Source organism: Anguilla rostrata, chromosome 1, assembly GCF_018555375.3.
Source record: "Anguilla rostrata isolate EN2019 chromosome 1, ASM1855537v3, whole genome shotgun sequence".
NCBI classification, from domain to species: domain Eukaryota; kingdom Metazoa; phylum Chordata; class Actinopteri; order Anguilliformes; family Anguillidae; genus Anguilla; species Anguilla rostrata.
The window spans coordinates 26,533,647-26,557,684 of record NC_057933.1 but is presented as its reverse complement, the minus strand read 5'-3'; the positions used below and the strand labels follow the sequence as shown (position 1 = coordinate 26,557,684).

Here is a 24,038-nt window from a genome sequence, read left to right as displayed (position 1 = left end):
CCCCTTGTTCCCCTATAGCAGGCTTCACATTGATATCTTCCATCTGCTATGCAAAATAGTCACTTGAAGAAACTGACAATAATTCTCAATGAGGGTGAGGGTAACTTGAGTAATTATGGTTTTCAACCAAACTCTACATCGTCACAAACAGACGCATTGGTGTTAGCCTATCAGGCAGCTAAAGGTACAGCTCCATTATATTTTTAAAAGACTATCAGACCCCTTTGTTGTGGTACCTCTGGGTATCTGGGTATCTTAGGTGTAGCCCCCAGGGGTGGAATGAGCTACCTACTGCAGTCAGGACAGGAGAAACCCTGTCCATCTTCCAACACGGACTGAAGACTCACGGCTTCAGATTGCACCATGGCTCCTCGACCCCCTCCAGATATTCTTTCTTACATTTAAGTTTTAGGTATAGTTGCGAAGAAACATGTCATTGGTCTAGTCGCTGGTCCTTTTGTTAGAATAGTATTACGCATAGTGATTATAAATGAGCCTCTGTGCCTTCTTCTGATGATACCGCATTTTAGTATTCTGAGAGCAGCACTGATGGTTTTCACTACTGTATGTCACAGTGGATTAGAGCATCTGCTAAGTGACTGTGATGTAATTGCAATGCAATGTAATGTAATTATGTGACCTTTCCTTCCATGTCTACCTCCTCCAGGTGCAAACAGGCAGCCGCGAAGATCTGATGACCGACTACTTCAGCAAGGTTGGGGAGTGGCCCAGCACCGGACGCCCCACCCCTCTGAGGGACGGGGCCAAGACGCCCACCAGTTACGTCACTCCCACCGTGAAGGCCACGCCCCCCGTGGACCCCCGAGCCCTCAAACCGGGGCAGACCGTCAAGCCCAGCGTCCGCCAACCCGAGGCGGCCACTCCCCCCTGCCACTCGCAGACGCTGCCCAACCGGCCAGCCAGCGGGGGGCGGGCCCTTCCGCAGCACCACAGCGGGGGCCCCCTGAGGGGGACGAAGGGCGGCCTCAGCCGAACCTTCAGCCTGGCCTCGGCCGACCTCCTGCGCTCCAACGGGCCCGACAGCTACCGGCAGGAGGGGGGCGGCGGCGGGGCGTGGCCCGGGGGGGACGAGGGGCGGGAGGACGCGGGCGTCGCCAGGAGGGCGGGGGCCGGGCCCCGGGAGAGGCCGCAGTCCGCCATCCTGGCCGGGTCCCTGCACCCCCTCCAGCCCGGAGATTCGGGCCACGGCCGCCTGTCCCTGGTCCCGCCGAAGGAAGAGCACCTCCTCCCCCCGCCCCAGCACCACTCGTCCTCCCTGTCCCTCTCCTCCAGCCCCACCCCCACCCCCCGGGACCGCTACGGGGTCCGGCGCACGGGGACGCCCCTCCACCACCGCGGGGAGGTCGCCATGGTGACGCCCGTGCGGGCGGTGCCGGCCCTGCGTCAGGACGACAGGGAGGAAACCCCGGAGGCCCCGCCGGCCGAATCGCCCCTCGCCAAGAAGTGGGAGGGGGGTGGAGGGGGTGGAGGGGGCGGGGGCAACTGCAGCATGGAGGAGCACCCAAAAAGCACCCCAGCCTCCCCGGACCCCAACAACGACCCTCAGACAGTGTGGTACGAGTACGGTTGTGTGTAGAGGAGGCTCGCCCTATTCTCACTGCATCTGCAGCAAGTCCTGCTCTTAGCACTGTGCTCTAGGTCACCCTCCTTGTCCAAGGGGAGAAGGGGGGGGAACATTCAGTTTATATGTAAACTTCATTACGCTACACCCAAAGAGCACAGACTGAAAGACCTCATAGCCGCCGACAGGAAGCGCTTTACCTGCAGGAAATTACCGCGGTTTAGCGTATGTAGATGCAGCCGGTCCCTCACTTTGACCTCTTTTTCCAGGATTCAGCAAGGTCGTATCACCTTATACGGTCTTTCCGCACCTTTAATACAAAGACGCTGCAGCTTTGACTCATGCCTTCGTGGCAACTGAGCTGATTGGCTTATCTTAAACGCGGTCGCCGGACTGACCTGAGATGCGTCAGTTTAGAAATGACCGGTCGGGAAAAAGGGCAAAACGGAGAGAAGAACACTGACAAAACAGACTGGAAAGTATTATCGCGCTGGTCTCTGCTTATAGCTCTTGATTTTCAGCTCCTTGCCTGCAGCGGCGTTCTTCTGGCCAAGTTCTATTCTGAATCAGAAAAACAAAAAAGTTTGGGAAAACGGAAGAAGTGCCACTCCCATCCTTGCGCGGTAATTACAGCCTCCGTTGCGGGAAGCGGAGGACAGTGGTCGTCCCATCTTTTCGGCCACCCCTTGCGTGGGATTACTGGAAATGCTCTCGTCTTTCTGGAACGATCTTTTCTTTCTCGACTGAGCTTTTCTTGTGCTTTGCGGGCAACCTCTGTTTGTCAAACATCGGACTCGTTTCAAAAGAATCTTTTGACGGAGCCTGTAATTGGCGCCAACGGAAAGACGTGTTCCTGTTTTTTTTTTTTAAAACGGTCAGGCTCCCGGTCACCCTTCCCCTAGCACTATGGCCTCCGCCTCCTTCCGCTTTTCCTGTCAGTGCGAGCCGTGTTGAATGTTGTACAGAAGGATCTGTTTAAGCTATCATGTAAATGCAGAGGTTTTTGAATGCATTTTCAAAGCACTAAGTATGTAATGAAGTAGAAACCGAGTTTGAACACGAGTGCGTTTTTTTCGTTTAGCCAATATTTATGTTGTGTGTGGCTTTTTTGTTTATTTTCCTTTCTTTTAATTTTTTTATTTTCATTTTTTGTTTCACTTGCAACATGATTCACATAGGCCCCAAGCCCCCGGTGAAGAAAAAAAAGTATTTATTGTTCTGGTCCACACAATTATATTTGAAAATTGCACTGAAATTGGTGTTTCTCTTGCATTGAGCTGGCCTCACAAAGTGAAGCTCAAAACAGCGTGGGAGTAATGGGTAGCTGTGGCTGAGCCAATTCTGAGCCACTTGCCTCGCATTGTACGTGGTAGCTTATCTGCAAATGATACGCTTGCATTGAATCACTCAAATGGGTGTGCAATGCCCTGTTGAATTTCTTAGCAGATGCAAACCTGAGCCTCCCGCATGTTGCATTGTGCGTGATAGCTTATCTGCAAATAATACGCCTGCATTGTATTTCTCAAATGGATGTACAATGCCCTGTTGAATTACTTAGCAGATGCAAAACCATAATTTTAAGTGATTGCTTGACATCTAAAAAAAATTAATAAACAGTTTGAATGTACAAGAGCAATGGCCCTGCTCAAAGTAATGTCCATATGGCCTAGAATCCTGTGTTGCGAAAGCATCGTTCGCAGTGTTTGCATCTTAAGTAGACAGACCCTGTGTAGAAAGGTGATTCAAAAGAAAATGCGATTCGATGTCTTCCATAGACAAAACATCAGACACAATCTCCAGAAGAAAACCCTTCCCCCGCGGTCTCCGGGGACTGTTTGTGGTTTTTCGATATCAAAAGAAGGCACTCGAAAGATATCGATCTGCCCCAATTCTCTACGTCAGCCATCTCCCGAGAGTACGTCAAACTATGTCCCAGAATAATCACAAGACACAAACGCATCTATCACCTTGACGTTTACAAACTTCAGAAAGCAGAAAAATGTGTTTATAGGGGACCGGCACATCTGCATATGTCGATGCTAGATCAATAAGAGGAACTCCCTATCAGTCTCTCTTTTTAACTGTTTCAGTGCTGAGCTTGCAAATGAAATTATGGAGATTTCCGACTGTGCAGAACTACTGTATGATTTGGAGCAGTACAATTTTGAAATCAGCATTTTAAAATGGGTTTTTAACACTAAATACTATGCTCTCTGTGAATATTACAATTTCCCACGAAGCCTCGTAAATTGTAAAATGATTGTACCTTTTCTATCAATGGAATCTTTGCTGTAGTTGATTTAGAAGGGCGGCGCGTTTGTTCTTTTTGTCGTTTTCTTTTTGTTTTTGAAACTACTGCAACCTTTGTAATAAAGATGTTCGAAATGTCCTCTGTGTCGTTGTCTTGTAGTCGGATACGTGATATGATACACATTTGGTAACAAAAATGACCTGCTTGTGATCATTTTTACCCTCATGCATATAACTTTTACAATGACTAAACAATGTTCGTTTTTTTTAACGAAGATTGTATATGTAAGCATATGTTGAAGATAATTTTTTCCCATTTAATTTGTAGCTGCGCCAATGTGTGACTGATGTGTGGTAAGTTATTATAGAGGATTCATCTTCTGTAACTAAATTTGCATGTCCGTTTCTCACCTTGAAGCGTTTCTCAGAACTCACTTGTTGAGTAGGGGGGCCAAGACTAAGAACAGGAAAAAATAGGAAACTTTGAAGCGCTGTACCCGCCCAAGAGTTGTGACACGTAATCTGGGGTCTCCTACGCTCCGCGTTTGTGCGCTTCCTGGTTAGAGGAGACGGCAACTCCTGATTAGAGGGACTGCATAGCTGTCGGATACTGACATCAGATACCCAACTGACTGGCCGATGCACTGTGCCCGGGAGGTGGATAAAGGTAGGGAATGACTTAAAAATCGTGAAACCTGTCATACTCCTTGTCTGATATTTACAGTCTCCAAGACTGACACGTGCTTCTTGCTGTTGTACGCGTTTAGTGTTTCCGTTCACATTTATGCTAAATATGTTGTGTTGCTTACTAAGCTTTGCAGTCACAATATAAATACTTTAGGTAACGTCCTTGTAGATAAAAAATGTTTTCTTCCTCCAGTTGTAACGGCGCGTTTATTATTCGTGTTTTATTGCTTCCTCCCTGCTCGGTTGCTCTAGGCAAACGACGATTGCATCTGTTGTATTCTCATCTCATGAGATATTAAAATTTCACTCCAATGTTTCTCGATCAACCTCAGACAACATTTCGACTCGTTTAGTGTTGTCCCAGGTCATTAGTCTCGTACCGGTTTTTTATGAGGTGTTTTGATTGGGTAGAAGATATTTACGCAAATACGATTGTTTACTGCACATACGCCTGTAGATTTTGAGATTGGCCTGGTTGCCAGTTATCCTGCTGGTTCTTTTGGTCGGAGGACCTTGGTATGCCAAGAATTTTCTGCCAACTATGAATGCGGCTAAATTGAATGTGCCAATGTAGGCTACTGTAGATTGCTTACCGCGTATGAAGTCTACTTCAGAACTGTTTACATGTTTGTCAGAAAGCTTGTTAGACATCGCATCATAAAGTGACGATCCCGCGAATTTATCCATATAGCCCAATACTAACACTAATATGACTATTACAAAAACGATTACTTTTCATTGAGTGTCCCAGTCGGTTAGTTCTTCCTTCGTAGCGTCCTGTTGTGGACACGGAACACTGCAGTCAGCTCCGCTGGGCAATTTCGCCGGTGGCCATGGTCAGTTGGTGGAATGCGCATTGGTTTATAGCACTTGTGATTAAACTGACACCGAGTAGATCTTCCACCGCTAGTGGTTGTTGACTTCGAAATGGACCGCTGTCGCTGTGAATCACAGGAATAGGTGGTACGAAGAAAATGATAATATGTCAAGCAAGTAATCCAATTGCTGGAGGACCGCTGATTTTTCTTCGGGATATGATAAATATATTTTGGAGAAACACTACTGTTTCATCGAGAGTTTTTTTCCGCATATTTATTATATCTGATCACATAGTGAAATAATAATGATTCGAAACTTTTAAATCAGCAGACTTGTCTTCTGTAGGCGATTGACATATGTAATGCAGCCTCACCTAGCATAATTGTGTAATTCCACAATTTTGCATGTCTTTCTAAGCATTGTGGTCTACATGAGAACTATTGCCAGTTATTTTGATGTCCGTGTATCCAGTTTTCGTCACTTTTGACGAAATACTGGATTCAGTACACATTCAGTGTGTAAATGGACAGTATATATCACATTGTGAGTTGTTAGCATGGACCAGTCACTGGAACCATACGTCTGAAGTTGCTATTTACTTAGCCTACAACCTGTGAGTGACGATATTTGTACAGCCGAAGGTCTTTTAAAAATCTCTCATTTATAGAGCTAGGAAATAATAATGCATGTAATCATGACCATGACATGACAGCTTTCATAATAATATTTTGTCTAGTCAAATTAACCCCCCAAAAGGTTTATCAAATACACATTTGTCATCAGCAAACGTTCGTCCTCTGAAAATACACATCGGAGTAATTATATTGTACCTGAGTATAAGTTATAGTAAACGATATAACATTGCACCATATAGTAAGCAGGTGTCTCAAAGGAGCCTTCATATACAAAAGTGCTCCCCAACCCTCATCCTGGAGACAATTCTTAGGGGTCATATTGCATGCATTCCAAGAAAATGGAATTTGTTTTTGCACAAGATGTTGATTTGTTCATAATTTAGCATAAGCTTCCCTGATTATAATTTATTTCTTTCTTCTTCTTTTTTTTTTTTTGTAAATTTTATTATGCTTGAAAAAATGTATAATCAGGGAAGCTTATGCAAAAAAAAAATGGACTTGGGGTAAACTCAATATTGGAAAATCATTCGAAGGATTCAGTTTTGCCAAAATAGTTTTTAAAAGACCACAAGGGGATATTCACATTCATATTCATCTTTAAATTATATTCAATGACAACTCTCATTCGTCCATCCTTTTCATGTTAAGACATTGACATGACTAAGTCAAAAGGGCATGGCCCATTTCAGATAGTCCTAGTCAGATGAGGTTAATGCCTTTGGTTGTTACGACATTGATGTGGGTTGGATGTTTATGTGTGAACCTTGTAATTGTTAAATTTCATTCCTCCCCTGCACAGGAACTGAGAGGATCCTTTGCATTTGGGAATATGCTAAGCCTGCGCGTGGGTACATTCTTCCATGCAGATTTACTCCTCTAAATGTTAGTTTGTTGAACATTTGAGCCCGTTGAAGAATGTGCTTCACAAAAATAAAGTTTCACTTTAAATATGTTAAGCTGGCATGGTGTAAAACCTATGACTTTTTGACCAATGCCTCCAAACCACTGTTTGTGCAGATTCTTATAGCAACCAAAATTGCCGTTCCTAAATTATATGTAAGCTCTTGTTTGAATGATCAGTTTACCGTGCCCTGTCCACTTCCAGGACCATAATATGTCTGAGATGGATTTTAGCTCTGGAATAATGGTATCCAATATTATTTTAAGCAAGACTGATATGCAGATGCTAATCAGTTTGGACAATCAATGCCTTTACTTCCAAAGTGAGTGCTGTAGCATTGACTTCAGTTAGCAGTTGTATTTGCGCAATATATTCATTGACTGATAAATATTTATTTATTAAACTTAATCACCCTGCTGGAGGAATACAGTTATGTATAGAGACAACAAGATGATGGGCAAAATTTCCGGGACTTTGAAGTCCGTTTAAAGACAATAGTCGTGGAACTAAACGTGGGTTTTTAAAGTATCGATTTGCTTGTACAACAAAATGATCATACAGCGTCAATTAATTTTGGAAGACCTGACTGAGAGTTTCTGTGGACAGCGCAATATCTCGTTTCCTTCGCCTTATATACTTGGATCTACTCCCAGCAGCCGTTCTGTGCAATTTTCTTGCAAATGTGTTCCATGTCAGCCTCTTTAATCAGTAGATTTTGTCGCTCCCCACCGATCGATACCACAGCCTTCGTCTAAGATGGATAGTGGAAGCCCAGCCATTGTCAGGGCAGACAACACCAAAGCTATGCTCAGATATCGTGCTATTCAACACAGGACATCACGAAGCTTCTATTGTAAGGGCTTGAATCCATCTCGTCTTTTTATAGTTCGTGTGCAATGCGAACAAATGATTCGTGAGGTACCAGGTCCGACGTATTATGACCCCCCGAAGATAAGGTAACGTCTCTGACGTGCAAGCATCGCAACGTCGTGGGCTGAAATATTCAGGACAATCTCAAATTAAATTTTTCACGAAATTTAAATACAGCGCAAATGTGCACAGATTGACGGATTATTACATGTCGCACAGCAAATATTTTTATGGCTATTTAAGTTCTGCAAATCAACCATTTTTCCTTGATATGTTTCTGGTGTTAACGCAGTGGACATACACCTTATTACAACCTTTCGGGGTAGGATTTATTTCAGAATAGTGACTATCTACCGCACGGTCAAGATGCAACAAATTGTTGTCGCGCACCACCCGTAAAAAACCATTAGCCATTTAAGCTACAGCTCATGTGAACGTACCTTAGCAGCAGAATCACTTAAACTTGGTGGCAGTCAGTAGTGGTGGCGTGCCCATTGATGGTGTACACTTTTCTCCAGTAGTTCATAATTTTTGTGCCGACCCGCCTAATGTACTGTACTCCTAATGTAATTTTGACATTTTGGATGAAATATTCAAATACTGCGTATCTGTAGCTATTATAAATGTTCATATACAGCACATGTGGAAATATAAGATTAAGTAATCTGGTGGTACAAATTTAACTGTATGTTTCAGTTAATTCATTTTTTAAAATTATTTAGCCCACTCCTGGAGAGGTCACCTTTCAAGAGGAGAACTGGCCAGGTGGGTTTTTTTCTGTTAAAATGCATCCAGTATCCACTGACCACTCATTCTTAAAGGACAGAGGCAGTTTATATGAAGGTGAACTGTATTTGTATAACATGAACAATACATAACAGTGGTCTCGGAACAAGAGGAGTTCTTTGAAAACAGGATAGGTGCCTACGTGGTATCAGTTTGAGTGTAGGACTTTCTTCATGAAGGCGAGATGGTGGAGTGAACTAAGTACTTGGAAGTTTTGTCTGTGTTGAGGATTTGTGCCAGTGTTGGATTTGGCCCAACCACCCTGGTTTGCAAGCATGCCAGCACTTCTGTTGCATACAGTCACTGCTGACCATGTAGCAGGCATGTGGTTAAGTGTCACGATTTGTAGCTGAGCCAAAAACAAAAATGTAAGCCAAAAAAAAAAAAAAAAAATAGGTCAACTGTCAAAAAAGGAAATAACAGATTCAGTGGTGTGCTACATTTTACTCTGCAGTTGGAATCCAATTTATTTTACTGGGTTTAAAACAAGTCTGATTTTTTTAAACCTGCTGCCTGGATATTTTCAAATGTGAGCCATATCAGTTTATGGTGCTAACACCATGGTTACATTCTGACATAATATGCATGTGCGGATTATTCAAGGTCTGATTCGCCTGTGCTGTTTTTTTAGTTGAAACACGATAGAAGCCATAAAAACCACAATAATTTAAATGAACCTTTCTTTTCTCTAGCACTGAAGGCACGAGCTCCAGTAGCTACGCTCCATTGTACTGATGGCCCTTCTCAAAGATTAATCTGTTGTGGTACCATCCGGTTTTGCTTATACAGATGTGCTTAAGTGCCAGAAGTGAATTCTGTAAGTAATAGCTGTTTTTAATGACAACAATTAAATCTGATGTATATAATTCTCGTGCTTGGACATTGTGCACAATAAGTAGGCAGCTGAGAGTTGTAAGCTATGATGAAAAATACCTTCACACTCTATAAAGCATGGAAATGATTCCACATTGACTGAACGGATGGTTTTCCATCCTAGACTTGTTCCTCAGTCAATAGATAGGCTGTTGTGTTATGGTAATTTGCTCATTGCTAACCAGCTAATTCTTGTTTCCAACTGTTTAATAATAATGTTTTCCTTGTTGCATCTTTCATTGTATGTTTACCAAAATGAACCTGATGAAGATGCACTGAAACCCTTGTTGTTTATTCACAATTGGAAACATTTAAAATTAATATTTTAATTAAAAAAGTTATTTTCCTCCTTTCAACTTTGACATTATATCCTGTATATTTTCCTTCCTTTAATTGCGAGCATTTTGCCATATCAACAATGCGTAGCCTCACGTAAAAGCAAGTTGGCAGCACGTCAAGGTAATATGCAATGTTAGTGTCATACAGGTGCTCATTAAAACACAAAGCACAATGCAGTTGTAATCAACAGGAGACTAAACCCCGCAAGTTGATATACACCCTGGAATAGGAAATGATAGGTCTTAATCTTGTTCTACATCCAGGAAATATGGAAAGTCGTGTTTTATACCTGCTAATCTCTCATTAATGGTAATGCACCCTCGTATTACTCTGCTTGTGAAACATGGCAAGACTATTGCATGTTGGGAATTCAGGATCAGATATCCTTATGCTCTTCTTTTTTTGTCACTTAAATGTTTCTTGTATTTTTCTAAATTTATACAACCATAATAACAAAGTACAATAACAAAACACATCGTCTTCACAGCCTATCTAGTCTTGTTCTTGCCTTACATTTACATTTCCATTGTAGGTGTCTCCCCATTGTGATATAAAAACAATCCATTGTCCCACTTATCTTCTAATTGAAATCCTTGTACTCTAAAATATGTGGGGTTCCCTATCAAAAAGATTTCCTCTACAATATCAAACCACTGTCCCTGACTAGGGCTCAGTTTTGTACCATTCTTGTTACTGCTTGTAGTTTACAATTTCCCATCAGATAATTTCCCATTGATTAACATGTTGGGAATGTGAATAACACACATGCAGATGCAAGCTATAATCGGTCGCCACCACTGCCATAGGTACAGACCGTCTCACTCTCTTTTGCAAAGATTCTAAAGGAAGAATTCTCAGGCAATAGGTGAATGACGTTCGCAGCAGTAATATTGGCAACAGCAAAGCGCTTTCAACCTGAACTAATATTAGTTTTCAGTTATAATTCCTGCCAGCTTATGCCAGCTTATTTCAGCATTGTACATAATATTGAGTCTTGTCAGTTATTGACACTTAAAACATGTTAGTATTGATCCTCTTCTCTTATCTGTTCAAAATATGTGATTTTGAGTTAAGCAAATTTGTATTTGTGGTGTAGGTTATGTGTTCAAAACATTATCCAATGTGTGCAATTTGGAGAGATCTTGGAAAACCCTTGCACATTTTCTCCTTAATTATCTACACATTTTGTTTTATTTTTTTTGCAGTGGTGGGAAAGAGGTTGGGGGTGAAATTTATATAATAATTTTGACACTCGCTCATGTGACTTTTGTGAAATGAACAGTACTGTTGCATTTTTATGTACATTTTGTGTATACCACAAATAAAATTCTTCACATATTTCCTAAATTTTGATACATAGTCTTGGTCGCACTCATGTGCCCTTAAACCATAATCTCTCTGCTGTGTTGCCACAAAGTTGTAAGGCTTTATTTAAGAGTAGTACACACAGGTGGAAATTGTCTTTGTGAATGCTTCGGGAGAAAGGGTTAATGGCCCAGGTCCTCCTCAGGCCAGTCATGGCAGGTTATCACAGCTAGCTTTTTATCAAAGTGTGGAAATCGGCCATAATGTTTTTAGTGGGGGCATGACTAACACCTTTTAACATTTAGTGATTTTGGCACCTCAGAGACCCAACTGTGGATGAGAAAAATGAGCCAGTAGTCTTTAGCAAGAGGCTTTTTGGATAAACATGCATGAGCCTTTGACTCAACCTGACTGGCTTGACTTTTATTCAGATTTTTGGTTTGGTACTGAAGTGAGTATTACAGGACAGAGAAGACACATAAATACAGCATATAGCATAAGAGCCACTCTGTTCCATTATTTGAAGTAAGAAGCGGGAAGAGTAATGGGTATGAATAGCCCTGTTTTATATTATGAAAGCAGCCAGTTTATCACTGCTTGAGAGGCTGCTTCTCTTTAAGCATAGCCTAGATGCACATTATTTTGAATATATTTTGCTTGCTCTTTTCTTGTTAATGATTGTGTTTAGTAAATAGAGATGAGGAGCAGGAATCCTTTGGCCTGTACATAAATGGGCTTCTACAAGATGTTATGCAAATTTGAACTCTTCACTTCATTTGTTCCACGTTCATCATTAGAACAACAATTATACTACTGAGACAGGATTATGTATGATCTCATCAGTTCTAGCTGAGACCATAAATGCTTTTTCCACGAGCTGGAGAAGGAGAACCTGCAGTGAGGCCTTTCAGACCTGAGACACATTTCACTCCCACTGTCTCCACAACTCATTGACTCTGGTGCCTCTGTGTGCACGTGAATGCTTGTCCATGTGTATTTACATTTACATATACATTTACTTTGTGTGTGTGTGTCTGTGTCTGTGTAGGTGTGTGTAATATCAATGAGGTTAGTAATGTGGCCACATCGTCATAGTTGTCCTCTTAAACCTAGTGCATGCATCTCGTACAACACGTTTGCCCCTTTTGTTCTTATTATTCTAAGTGTTATGAGTTCAGTTTGATTCTCGTTGAAATTCAGTTCCTAAATTAAAGTCAGATTCTAGCTCGTCCAAAATCCTACTTCATCTTTTTTCTGATGTCGAGTTGATGAGGTAGACTGCGATTGCCTAATGACAAATGACCATTCAGAAGTACTGGCAGCTTTTGTTGAGTCAGGAAGACCAAAACAGTCACTTGTTTTGCCAATTAAAGCATTTGGCAGAAAAGGTGTTGATTCTATGCCAGAGTTCATATTTCATTTGCTTCTTTGAGGATCGTGTCCTGTGGCATGAAAACCAGATTGTCAGACGGTGGATTTACCCTTTCCTTTAGCTTTTCTTGCTCAAGCAGTGAGCAAATGCAGTGGGAGTTGTAACACAAAAACAAGCCCTACTTTACTCGGCTCTTAAGTGATCAACTGTGACAGTTTAATACCCCTCACCTACCTTCTGGGCCAAAATTGATCTCTGATTTTGAGGTGAAAACAGAAACCAGCCGCCGCTATCAAGTTTCATGTTTATTTATTTAAAAGGAAAAATGCACATCTATGAACATAATATAAAATGTGCCATATTCAGCCATTGGGGCTCATTTTCATCTGCAGTTCCTGGGTGGGTTGTTAGAAAAGCATAATAGATAATATAAATCATGACATAATAGTACTTACACTGGCATTCAAGTACCAGGGTTGAGTACTATGGCTGTATTCTGACTGGTGCATGCTTTTGAAGGTCCTGTTCTAAGTGCTGTGATGCGCCTTGTGAGGATGGAACAGGAGACTTGTGGGTTGACACAGACACAACAAAATTCATGAAGTACTTCCAGTATATAAACTCTGTTAGTTAATTTTTTAAATTTTAATTAGTCAATTCTACGTACTAAAAGACACCAATGAAGGCAGGGAGGTCATTAGGGAATCCCCTTCCGCACGGCTCACTAGTGACTCAATGGGATCAAAGAGGCTCCTTTAGTCTGCGTACGCCGACTATGTAGCTCAGACACACCGCAGACGAAGAAGAAATAGGCACTGGTTGACTGTATGTTTTGGAGGATAGACATTGCTGATAAGCATCCTCCCTAACTGACTGGAGGACATTGCAGTAAAAAGGACAGCTTGGAGTTGCAATTGTATTTCCCAAATTGTGGAAAATAAATGAAGGAAGACACTTTGTTATTGAAAGTGTTCTCAGACTGCATGGCAATCTGCTGCACTCAGTAGAACAATCGGTCAGAAATTTCTTCAGCAGTAGCAGCTGGGCTCTGGGGCAGGGATTAATATTCTACTGGATCTTTCTGTTATAAATATGTGCCTTTAGGTCTATATGCCTTTGAATAATGCATTTGTTCTACCTTTTCCATTGCGTTGTTCTTTATTAAGAATAGTTCATTCAACTAGCATATTGGTCCCATTTGAAATGTACAGTGGTTCCCCTCCTCTTCACCCTCTTTTAGTGCTGCTATAGTCCAACTGCGAATGAAGAATAGATTCGGATTTGAGAATTAATGGGCCTGCATAGAATTAGGGAAAGCCAGAACTATAGGCGGGCATTCACAATGGGGTGTGGTGGTTCAGCCAGGATACTATTTAGGTGGCTGTGCCCTACCCTGACCCACCTCTGTCTACACCAGTGCTCTGAATGAGAGGAATCTTCTCACTCAGGGTTCGTTAGATTAATTTGTGACACTCTAATGATTACAGTTTGACCACTGGTTCTGGCCTCCATGCTGTCACACTGATCAGACTCCTTCCCTTGAGAAATGTTCCAACAAACTTGTCTAAAAAATAAAAATGGAAATTTGTCTCAACCATTGATTTCTCAGCTTGAGCATCAAACGTGGCTAGGGCCTGTAGCTGATGAAGTTTAGCATGTAGGCCATCAACCCTTTTGCTAGCCACAGAGCAGAAGTAAATGTTTAACTACGTAATAGCTCAGTGTAGAGCATCGTATCAAATTAAATTAGTTTAAATTAGAAAGGCCTGTAGCTATGGTAGGCCTAGTGCAAAGATGAAGCTGGCAGAACATTGCACTAGGTCTACCATAGCTACAGGCCTTTCTACAGTTCACTTACCTTAACTAACTACTTAACTTACAGTGCTTTAGCCAGCGATACCATACAGGTCTTTATATAGTTCACTTGCTTTATCTTACTACTTAGCTGACAGTGCTTTGCTTTAGCTAACTACTTGGCGTGTAATGCTTTAGCTAGCAGGCTAATAAAGGCAAGACTGTCCAAACCAGATCCTACATAAATAACCACAGTTACGCATACTTAGTGTTGTTTCCAATGAGATGTTGATACGTACATGTGTCACCAGTTCCGGAACTGACCGGAAGAGGAAGGCAACCCTTATTGCAACAGGTTATGCAGTGACACCTCATTTGTTTTGTGAGTTAATAAATGAGCTCAATGGCTCAAATGGAAGATCTGCCTGGTCTGTCCCTCACAAAAATCGCTATGATATTTAGTTCAGAGTACTGTCCAATTGCTTTATTGAGCTGTGTTTCTGGGATTCATAAACTATTTTTCTGAAGCTGAGTGTGCTTCTTCCTATGACATTTTTCAGCTCTGCTGACACTGCAAACTGAACCAGACCTTCCAAATAATATTTTGTGACAAGAGTCGAAGAGGAGCCAGAGGACATGGTCTCACTCTTTTGTTTGCATTAACAGAGACTGAGTCCTCACAACTGGATGCAATTTCTATGTTGGGAAATATTTTCCACTGGCTTGAGGTCCACCGTGTTACTGCTCCTCTAGAGCACCTCGTGCTAACGTGTTGGCTAGGGAAGAAACACAAGAAAATCAATCAAACCTAACATTCGGCAGAGTGAGTACCAGCCTGTACAGAAGACCTTAAATAATTTCTGTCTCCTGGCAGTGTAGATCATGTGTAGTGCAATGTGTTCCCTGCAGCAGTCAGACTAGCTGAGTCACTATAAGTATTCCATCACAGGCGCAAAACTGGCCTGTTCAAACTGCATTTGGCTCAGTACACCATGAAATCTCAGCATTTATTCTGGGTTGCATGCCCCATACTTTACGCTAGGTTAAACTGCACCCTCAGATTTACTACTTAAAGCACTGTATCCTCAGTCTCCCTCTTGCGCCTATTGCACTTACCATTATGCTGTAGCTTTATGCAATGGCTTCTTCTATCGTCTGTGTCACTGATAACTTGGTGCAGTCCAATTTTATTGTGGAAGCATTAAAAATCCATGAAAAATTTCACTACCTTTCACTATGCAGTGGAGATGCAGTATCTACGCTAGACCAGTCTGCCTGGAGACTGTTGCTAAGGTTTGAGATAATAGGGTGTTTGAAACTGATTTCCCTCAAGATTTCCTCTTCAAGCATTTTTATATTTTGGAGCTTGTCTGTGATGTATGAAAAATTCATAAGCAAAGAAGATGAGCATTTTGCTTGAGAATTTTATCAATGCTGCCAAATGCCAGTGGAGAGCTGAAGAACAGAAGGAAAAAAGCAACTTGTCTATCTAGGACAGTGTGTACATACTGAAATTTTCAATAAACAATATGTATAAAATGACAATTATGATTATAAAAATAAGTTAATGCTATACTGAATTAAACAGGCCCCAGTGTCACAGTGTAATTAACCCTTTGAAGACTAGGCTTTTTGGAATGTTTTTCTTTTTCTTCAAAATGTTAAGTTAAGAGCTGCTCCTCCTGGAGAAAGGGTGGCAGAAATATTTGTCAGCCACGGGGAATAACTGCACTGTCTCAGACATCATGAAGAGACAGCCCAGCTCTGCATCAAGCCCACCTCTGCCCGAGTGGTACTGCCAGTACCACTTGGCGCACATTTAACCCTTTGTAGAGTTGGCTTTTTGGACTGTTTCTTCAAAATTCAATGTTGGTGTTCTAGAACTTCATTGCTTTCAAGTACCTGTAGCGATTGTTACATCACCATTAGAATGTACACTTAAGAACATTCTTTTCACAAATTGGCGATCTCACACCGTAAAGGGTTAAAGGGCTGAATGAATCTGGAAAAACACAATTTACCAGCCAAAATAAATTTCCCATATGATCCAGTACAGAAATATGATTAAAAAACACAAATAAAACATGCTCTAACATGTTTTCCCTTTTTAACTTTGCGCAGTTTCTAGTTGACTTGACCTTGGATCCCCTGCCGAGAGCCCTAGCAGCTGTGGCCCCCTTCCGAGTTTGAGGGCGGCGTGGGGGGAGATGAGGAAGAGGCGGCACCCGGGAAAAGAGGCGGCATGAAGAACATGACAGAGGAGGGAATCATTAACTGCACCATCAGTCACGAGATCCACCAGTACCTGTTTTCGTGGGTCTACATCCTGGTCCTTCTGATCGGCTTCCCCGCCAACGTGTACTCGCTGTACCACGCCTGGCAGCAGCTGCGGGCGCGGAACGAGCTGGGCATCTACCTGCTCAACCTGACCGTGTCCGACCTGCTCTACCTGGCCTCCCTGCCCCTCTGGCTGCAGTACATCTTCAAGGGCGATGACTGGGAACACAAGGAGTGGCTCTGCAAGCTCTGCGGGTTCCTGCTCTACGAGAACATCTACATCAGCATCGGCTTCCTCTGCTGCATCTCCATCGACCGCTACCTGGCCGTGGTCTACCCCTTCCGCTTCTCCGGGCTCCGCAGCATGCGGGCCGCCACCGCCGCCAGCGCCTTCATCTGGCTGAAGGAGGTGGCGGTGGGTGTGGTCTTATTCCACCGCAAGGAGCTGAGCACGGACCGGACCAACCAGTCGGTGTGCTTCGAGCACTACCCGATGGCGGACTGGGAGCGCCCCATCAACTACTACCGCTTCTTCGTGGGGTTCCTCTTCCCGCTGGGCATCCTCTCGGCCTCGTACTTCCGCGTCCTGCGGGCGGTGAACAAGAGCACCGGCACCCAGAGCGCCCAGAAGACCCGCATCAAGCACCTGGTGACCAGCACCATCGTCATCTTCCTGGTGTGCTTCTCGCCCTACCACCTGTTCCTGCTGATGCGCACGGTGCTGGAGAGAGCCTGCCCCTTCATCGAGGCCATCTTCAACTACTACCACTTCTCGCTCATGCTCACCAGCTTCAACTGTGTGGCCGACCCGGCGCTCTACTGCTTCGTGGGCGAGTTTGCCCAGCGCGAGATGCTGTGGGCCCGCCAGGCTTGCAGCCGGGTGCTCTGCTGCGGTCCTGACGCCGCCGCCGCCGCGCCCAGCGGGAACGGGACCTGCGAGGCCACGCCGGTGCAGGAGTCCGAGGAGATGGGCGTGGTCGCACCAAACAAGGGGCGGGGCGAGGGCACGGACGGACAGGACGAGGAGGTGGATGACCACCCGTGGGGCAAATCAGATCTGGTCTCAGACCAAAGGACCACCATCTTGTAGGATTTGTCGCTTTATTTATTCGGTGTTCTTTTTTTTAGTTTTTGAAGGAAAAAAAGGGTGTAAAACGTATCATTTGGATTAAAGTGAGGAGTGGAGTACGAGAGGAGGACTGGCCTCCCCTGATGGCTGCAGCTACAGGAGTTTCTGGTCACCCCAGAAAGGAATCCTGCATGTCTTTGACCAAACCCTGCTTTTTTGCTGTATTTATTCAATTTGTCAACAACATTGTCAGGCAAAGTTTACAACACAGATTTTTTACCCAAAAATTGAAGTCATTGAAGAATATTAGCTTGATATTAGTTTATTAGTTTCCCACCACCGCAATGTCTCCTTTTATAAAACCCATTTACATTATTTGGTCAATTGCAAACAAAGAATCCTGCCCAGAGTTCTTTGTCCTCTGCCAGTGCAACACAATATAATTTTGAAACCAGACCAAATGCTTTTTGTATTAGACAATATCTTTGCAGCAACTGGTGTGCACTAGTGTCTGGGAAATCTATACTGACACAGAAGGAATACCCAGATGTACTAATCTGTCCCTGCTTGGCAGAGATGAGTCTAATATTGACTCAGGATATGGCTATTAAAGTCCACACAAACCTACCCTGTGACAATTCAAACAAGTGGTGTGGATCCCCCAAAGAGGGAGAATTCAGGTATCATTCAGGTATCTCAAGAAAGAAATATTCTAATTTATTTTTCATCAAGATACAGATGTTATCGAGCCATTATAGAAATTAATGTGCATTTGTAACCCATTAGCTTGCAGGCCTCGACAGCACCCAGTCTCCAGGTCGTTTTTTTACTTGCTTTACGGTCGAAATGCAGTGAAATGATATGACTGAAGCCTTTAACAAACCCAAAATCATGTTACTGTCTTTCCTATTTCCGGCTAATTCTGGCAGTACTTTGCTTGCTTAAGCTCAAGTTCCACAGCAGACATTAAAAACCATTTTGGGGGCAGGGGTAGGGTAGGGAAGCAAGCAGCATAGTGAGCTATGCGACAAAGGGGAGGGGGGGGGGAGTAAGCAGCGTAAATATCCATAAGGGGTGTGAAAGGTCTGATGCGGGGTCCCAGGTGGCCTGTTCCGTTGCCTGGGAAAAAGACTGGGCTGGGATTGGGTAAACAAGATGTCCATGCAAAGCCATTTTGCGAGGGAAACCGTACACACGCATGGGACAGGAATCAGCAGACAGCTTATTTTCCATAACCCAGTCCCACATTATGGGACAAGTGTCCAGCAATGTGCCACATAATGGGTGTAGGTTAAAGGCAGGTCCAAGTCCAGGGGTACAAAGGCACAGACCAACAGAGCTGCTCGCTCCGGATGGAATTTTCCTGGGCAAAAAACAACAAGCTATGAAGTAATGCTGTCTAATTAGCTGGATATGTAATGCTGTGGAGAACAGCTGTACCCTGGTGGGCACATGTGTATATGAATATAGTTGCCTTACAGTTATTATTATTATTTTTTGTATCTGATAGATGAGACCTAAACAGACCTCCAGGATGAGATTTTTTATAGCAATTTTATCTTTGGCTGAAAATTGAGCTTTAATATGCCTCCATGGATAGGCACAACGGTTTTTGATTTTTATGAAGAGCAGCGATCGATGAAAGGACTAATCTCATTTTAGAAACGGACAGGTACAAGCTTTGCTGTTGTGTCATATGGCAGTAATTAAATGTTAGAATGGCTGGTTCCGTCTTCCTAGTGAAATGTGTTTATGAGCATGTTTACGACCCCTTTGTCTGGTGAACCTTTGACCAAAGTATGTTTTACAGTGTAATGCATAAAGTATATATTTTTATAGGATTTGTGTTGTTTTTATATTATCAGTGAATGCACGGGTAATTTCCTCATTCAGTGTCTAAACTGCGTGTTGTTTTTGGTGTGGGAAACTTGCTTTGTGGCAAGCAACCTTTTAACAGTATTGTACTGCACTCGCTGATGTTGGAAATGGACAGACTGACTGAGAATTACAGATATTTCTCCAGCCTGAAATTTGTGCGCGTGTGTGTATGTGTGTGCACGCATGCGTGATTTAGCATACAGTGGAATCCCAAGAATTTGGATATGTCTTAAGCTATGTTCCTATGAGCTTCTTTTGGCATGGTTTTGTACTTTTTTTTTTTTTTTTTTTGAATATGCAAATTTTAAAAGGGAATTTTTTTTCTTTTTTTCTCACACAGATAGTACAAATGTACCTCACATTAAAGTACATGATGCCAGTATTACGCTGCACTGGAGAATGATTTAGTTTTTGTGCATTGCTGTCGCTATCGATCCAAAGTGTTTTGATTAATGAGGTGGGAGGTGGGGAGGTGACAGAGTACCAGAGGGAGGAGAATTTTAGAGCACTGAGATCCCGCTCTGCCGTGAGTGGGAGGCTCTGGATCTTAGCCAGACTGCAAAGGACTGTGACATCTCCAATTTAGCACTTCCTGATTTCACATCCCAGTCATTACACCCCTGATGAAAAACCATGGCAGCACAAAACAAAAACACTGAAAGACAACATTGTGTCTATGTGCAAATGTATAAAATATGTACTACACATCCTAACGGTCTCATTTATACAGTACATTCACATACAGAAATCCACATCGAAGAAACAAGACATGTATAAATACAGACTAATTCTCTCTCTCTCTCTCTCTCTCACAGTTGCTGTTTCACTGTAGTCAGGGGAAGTGGTTTCTCTCTAGTTGCACTGTAGTTCCTTCTGTAGTTGTGGTGCAATTTTTCAATGGTTTCTTTTGCTAGACACCAAAATGTATGTCTACTGCCTCTTGATCTTCCTGGTCTTCTCATATTAACATTATTGCCCAACAACTGGACTCTGCTGAGTGTGTACTGAAGACTGCAACTGGAAAATTTGAGCTTCTTTGCTATATACTGTATTCAGTGACCACTTTATTAGGAACAACTGCTTGTTAACACAAATAGGCAGCTCCTCCAAGCAGCGAATCATGTGGCTGCAAATCAGAATGTAAAGCATGCAGACATGAAGAAGAGATTTAATTTGTTGTTTGGCCAAGTATTAGAAAGCTCAAATAAATGCATAACAACTGAGGTGTGAAACTGATGGGCTACAGTAGCAGAAGATCATGCCGGGTTCTACTCTAATTAGTTAAGAACAGGAAGATAAACCTCAGTTGTCACATAATCGCCAAAACAGGATGGTTGAAGATTGGAAAAATATTGCCTGGTCTGACAAATGTTGAATTCTGTTGTGACACGCAGATGGTCAGATGGTAGGGTCAGAATTTGGGAATTTGGCATAATCAGCACAAATCCATGGATCCGTCCTGCCTTGCGTCAACAGTGCAGGCTTAGGTGGTGGTGTAATGACTCATTGGCACACACTAGACCCCTCAGTACGAATTGAGGATAATTTGAATGCCACAGCATACATCAGTGTTGTTGTGTTGTTGTTGACCATCTTTAGAGCCACAGACTACCCTTTTTTAAATGGATACTCTCAGCAGGATAATATGTGCCATGTAACAACACACATCATCTCAAGCTGGTTCCACGGACATGACAGTGACCTCAGTGTACTCCAAAGGTCTGCAAAGTCCCCAGATCTCAGCCCAATACAGCAACTTTGGGATGAGGTGGAGCAAGTTTGCAGCATGGAATGTGTGGCTGAAAAATATGCAGGAACTGTATGATACTATCGCTCTTAGGAATGTTCTAGCATCTTGCTGAATCCATGCCGTGAAGATCCAAGCTGTTCTAGACGTAAATGGAGGTCCTACCTGACACTAGATTGGTGTCCCCAATAAAGTGGCCACTGAGGGTATGTGTGTGTGTATATATATATATATATATATACGGGTGAAAAATTAAATTAAAAACCAATATAAAGTGTCTTAGTAAGGTGTTGAATGAATCATGAATGAAACATTGCATTGCAGAGATAAAGGCAAACTCACCTCACCCACCACCAATGTGTAGCACCTAGCTGGCTGATGCACGGCAGCTATTTCGCAATACAACGCTCTACACATTAGCTAACGTGGAGCGGGAGAGAACATTTTTTAGCAAATTACATCTGGGGATTAGGCGGCAGGTTGAGAGAGCAAAGTTGGGAATTCAGGAAGGACACTGGGGAACCCCCCCTACTCTTGGTGTACACCACACATGTCGAGAATATGGTGACGGGTGACTCATCTAACCATATCACTTTTTTCCACATCTCTGTAGACCGGTGGTTTTTGCACCACTGAACTTTCGAATGTGCTTTTTTTCATTCTAATTTATGCACAGCAACCCTACTATAATATCCCTCTCTATTTAAGTGTCAACAGACAGTTCTTGCTGATCACGTCCTGCATTGACATTCTCAGTCACCTGAGGAAGAGTAGCTCTCCTGTTTTTCCTTACATATCGCACTATTGCACGAGCATCACAGTCATCAAATGTGTGTGTTCAACCACAATTTCTGACCCCAATGCAGATGTCACTTGTCACTAGTCATTGTTTCTGTCAACCAGCCAGTTGAGCAATCGAGCCTTTGTGACTGAAGCTTCTGCTATCCGTGCCCCAATAATGAACCCTAAGTCACATACAGTGGGCTCCAGAATTATTGGCACCCTTGATAAATATGCACAAAAAATGCTAAAAAAAACGCTTAACTAAAAAATAATACAGTTATTGACATAAGCTTTATTTTCCAACATGTGTAAACTAGTGTGCTTGATTACTGATTCATTGGAATCAACCAACATCTTACATTTTTTTAATAAAAAAAAAAAATTCCTCAAAATACAGGTTCCACAATGATTGGCACCCCTGGTTTAATACTTCGTGAAAACACCCCTGGCAAAGATGACAGCCATGAGTCTTTTCCTATAATTTGTGATAAGGTTAGCGAACACATTTGGAGGGATTTTTGACCATTGCTCCATGTAGAACTTTTCAGAATCATTGATATCTTTGGGTTTGCACTTATGGACCCCCCCTCTTCAGTTCAGACCACAGGGTTTTGGATGGAATTCAAGTCTGGAGACTGAGATGGCCATTGGAAAACATGGATGTTGATTTCACTTAAGCATTTCTGTTTAGATTTTGATGTATGCTTGGAGTCATTGTCCTGCTGGACAATCTACCTATGACCAACTCCTAGCTTCTTAGGAGATACAACCAAATTTTCTGCCAGAAATTCCTGGTACTTTGTTGAATTCATTGTGCCATTGATCTAACATAGTGCCCCGGGACCACTGCCAGCAAAACATCTCCAAAATATCAATGACCCACCGCCATATTTGACTGTAGGTATGAGGTGCTTTTCCTGTATGCATTCCTCTTTTGCTGCCAAACATGTTGATGGTGTGTATGGCCAAAACGTTAAATTTTGGTCTCATCTGACAATAGCACTCTCTTCCTCGTCATAATTCCAGTGAGGTTTGGCAAGCTCCAGATTCTTAGTTTTGTTTATTGTGCTCAGTAAGGGATGTCTTTGTACCACCCTTCCAACAGTTAGTTGGTATGGAGGTGCCATTTTATGTTTTTTTCAGACTTGTTGACCACAAGAAACAAACCAAACTCTGCAATTCTTAAACAGTGATCCTTGGGTTATTAATGGCCTCTTTGACCATAGTCCTCACCGTCCATGCACTTGCTTCCTCTTCCTGGTAAATTTGCAACCATTCCATATGTTTTACACCTTTTTATTAGTGCCCTTACCGTGCTAAGTGGTATGTTTAACCATTTATGTCTTTTTTTGTACCCATTATCAGACTTGTGACAGTAAATTACCATCGGTCTCTTCTGAACTGACATTATTTGGCTTTTCCCATGCTGATGGATGACGAAGGGATTTTGTATGCTTGTTACCTCATTTTTATTCTCTAGAGAAACTGGAAGTGATGGAATGACACAATATAGTTCCTTTAGACTGAGATGAACTAAATTAAGTAAAATGGTATTACCAATTTCATTTTGTTTGATTTTACTTACAATAATTGTTAGGGGTGCCAATAATTATGGCACCTATGGTTTTCAGAAAAAGTTCATTTTTATTAAGTGTGCCAATAATTCTGGAGCCCACTGTAGATCCTCTTGATACAAATTCCAGATTTCCTCTGTTACATATTTCACACTGAAGGGTTTCATATCTTTAGACAAAATGTAATATTAGACGAAGGGAACGAGTAAACACAAAACACATTTTGAAAAACAAAAGTTATCAGACACCCACGTGAAAAAGTAATTGCCCCCTTAAACTCAACTGGTTGCATCACATTTAGCAGCAATAACCACATCCAAAATCATCCAGGTGTTTTTAACTCCTTTCTTAAGTTATTTTTCCCCTACATGCAGAACTTTACATTTACATTACAGGCATTTAGCATACGCTCTTATCCAGAGCGACTTAGACAACTTTTTTACATAGCATTTTACATTGTATCCATTTATACAACTGGATATATACTGAAGCAATTT

The 24,038-nt window shown here is 42.5% G+C and overlaps 2 protein-coding genes across 2 annotated transcripts in view; both read left to right on the top strand.

The window, feature by feature from the left end:
- ccdc88c (coiled-coil domain containing 88C) overlaps nt 1-3,971 on the top strand; it is a 74,868-nt gene extending 70,897 nt beyond the window's left edge. Inside the window, 1 exon segment of the mRNA XM_064332357.1 lies at nt 668-3,971. Within this exon segment, the coding sequence (XP_064188427.1) occupies nt 668-1,597 (930 nt within the window). The 3' untranslated portion in view covers nt 1,598-3,971.
- A 100-nt stretch (nt 3,972-4,071) lies between these two features.
- Nucleotides 4,072-17,654, top strand: LOC135253254 (ovarian cancer G-protein coupled receptor 1). Its single transcript, XM_064332320.1, has 2 exons — nt 4,072-4,499; nt 16,335-17,654. Exon 2 carries the CDS (start codon nt 16,456-16,458, stop codon nt 17,578-17,580), a length of 1,125 nt encoding a protein of 374 aa, XP_064188390.1. The 5' UTR covers nt 4,072-4,499; nt 16,335-16,455; the 3' UTR covers nt 17,581-17,654.
- The last annotated feature ends 6,384 nt before the right edge of the window (nt 17,655-24,038 follow it).

What these genes read in the sequence shown, in the direction of transcription:
- LOC135253254 (XM_064332320.1), top strand. Translation starts at nt 16,456, where the DNA reads ATGAAGAACATGACAGAGGAGGGAATCATTAACTGCACCATCAGTCAC.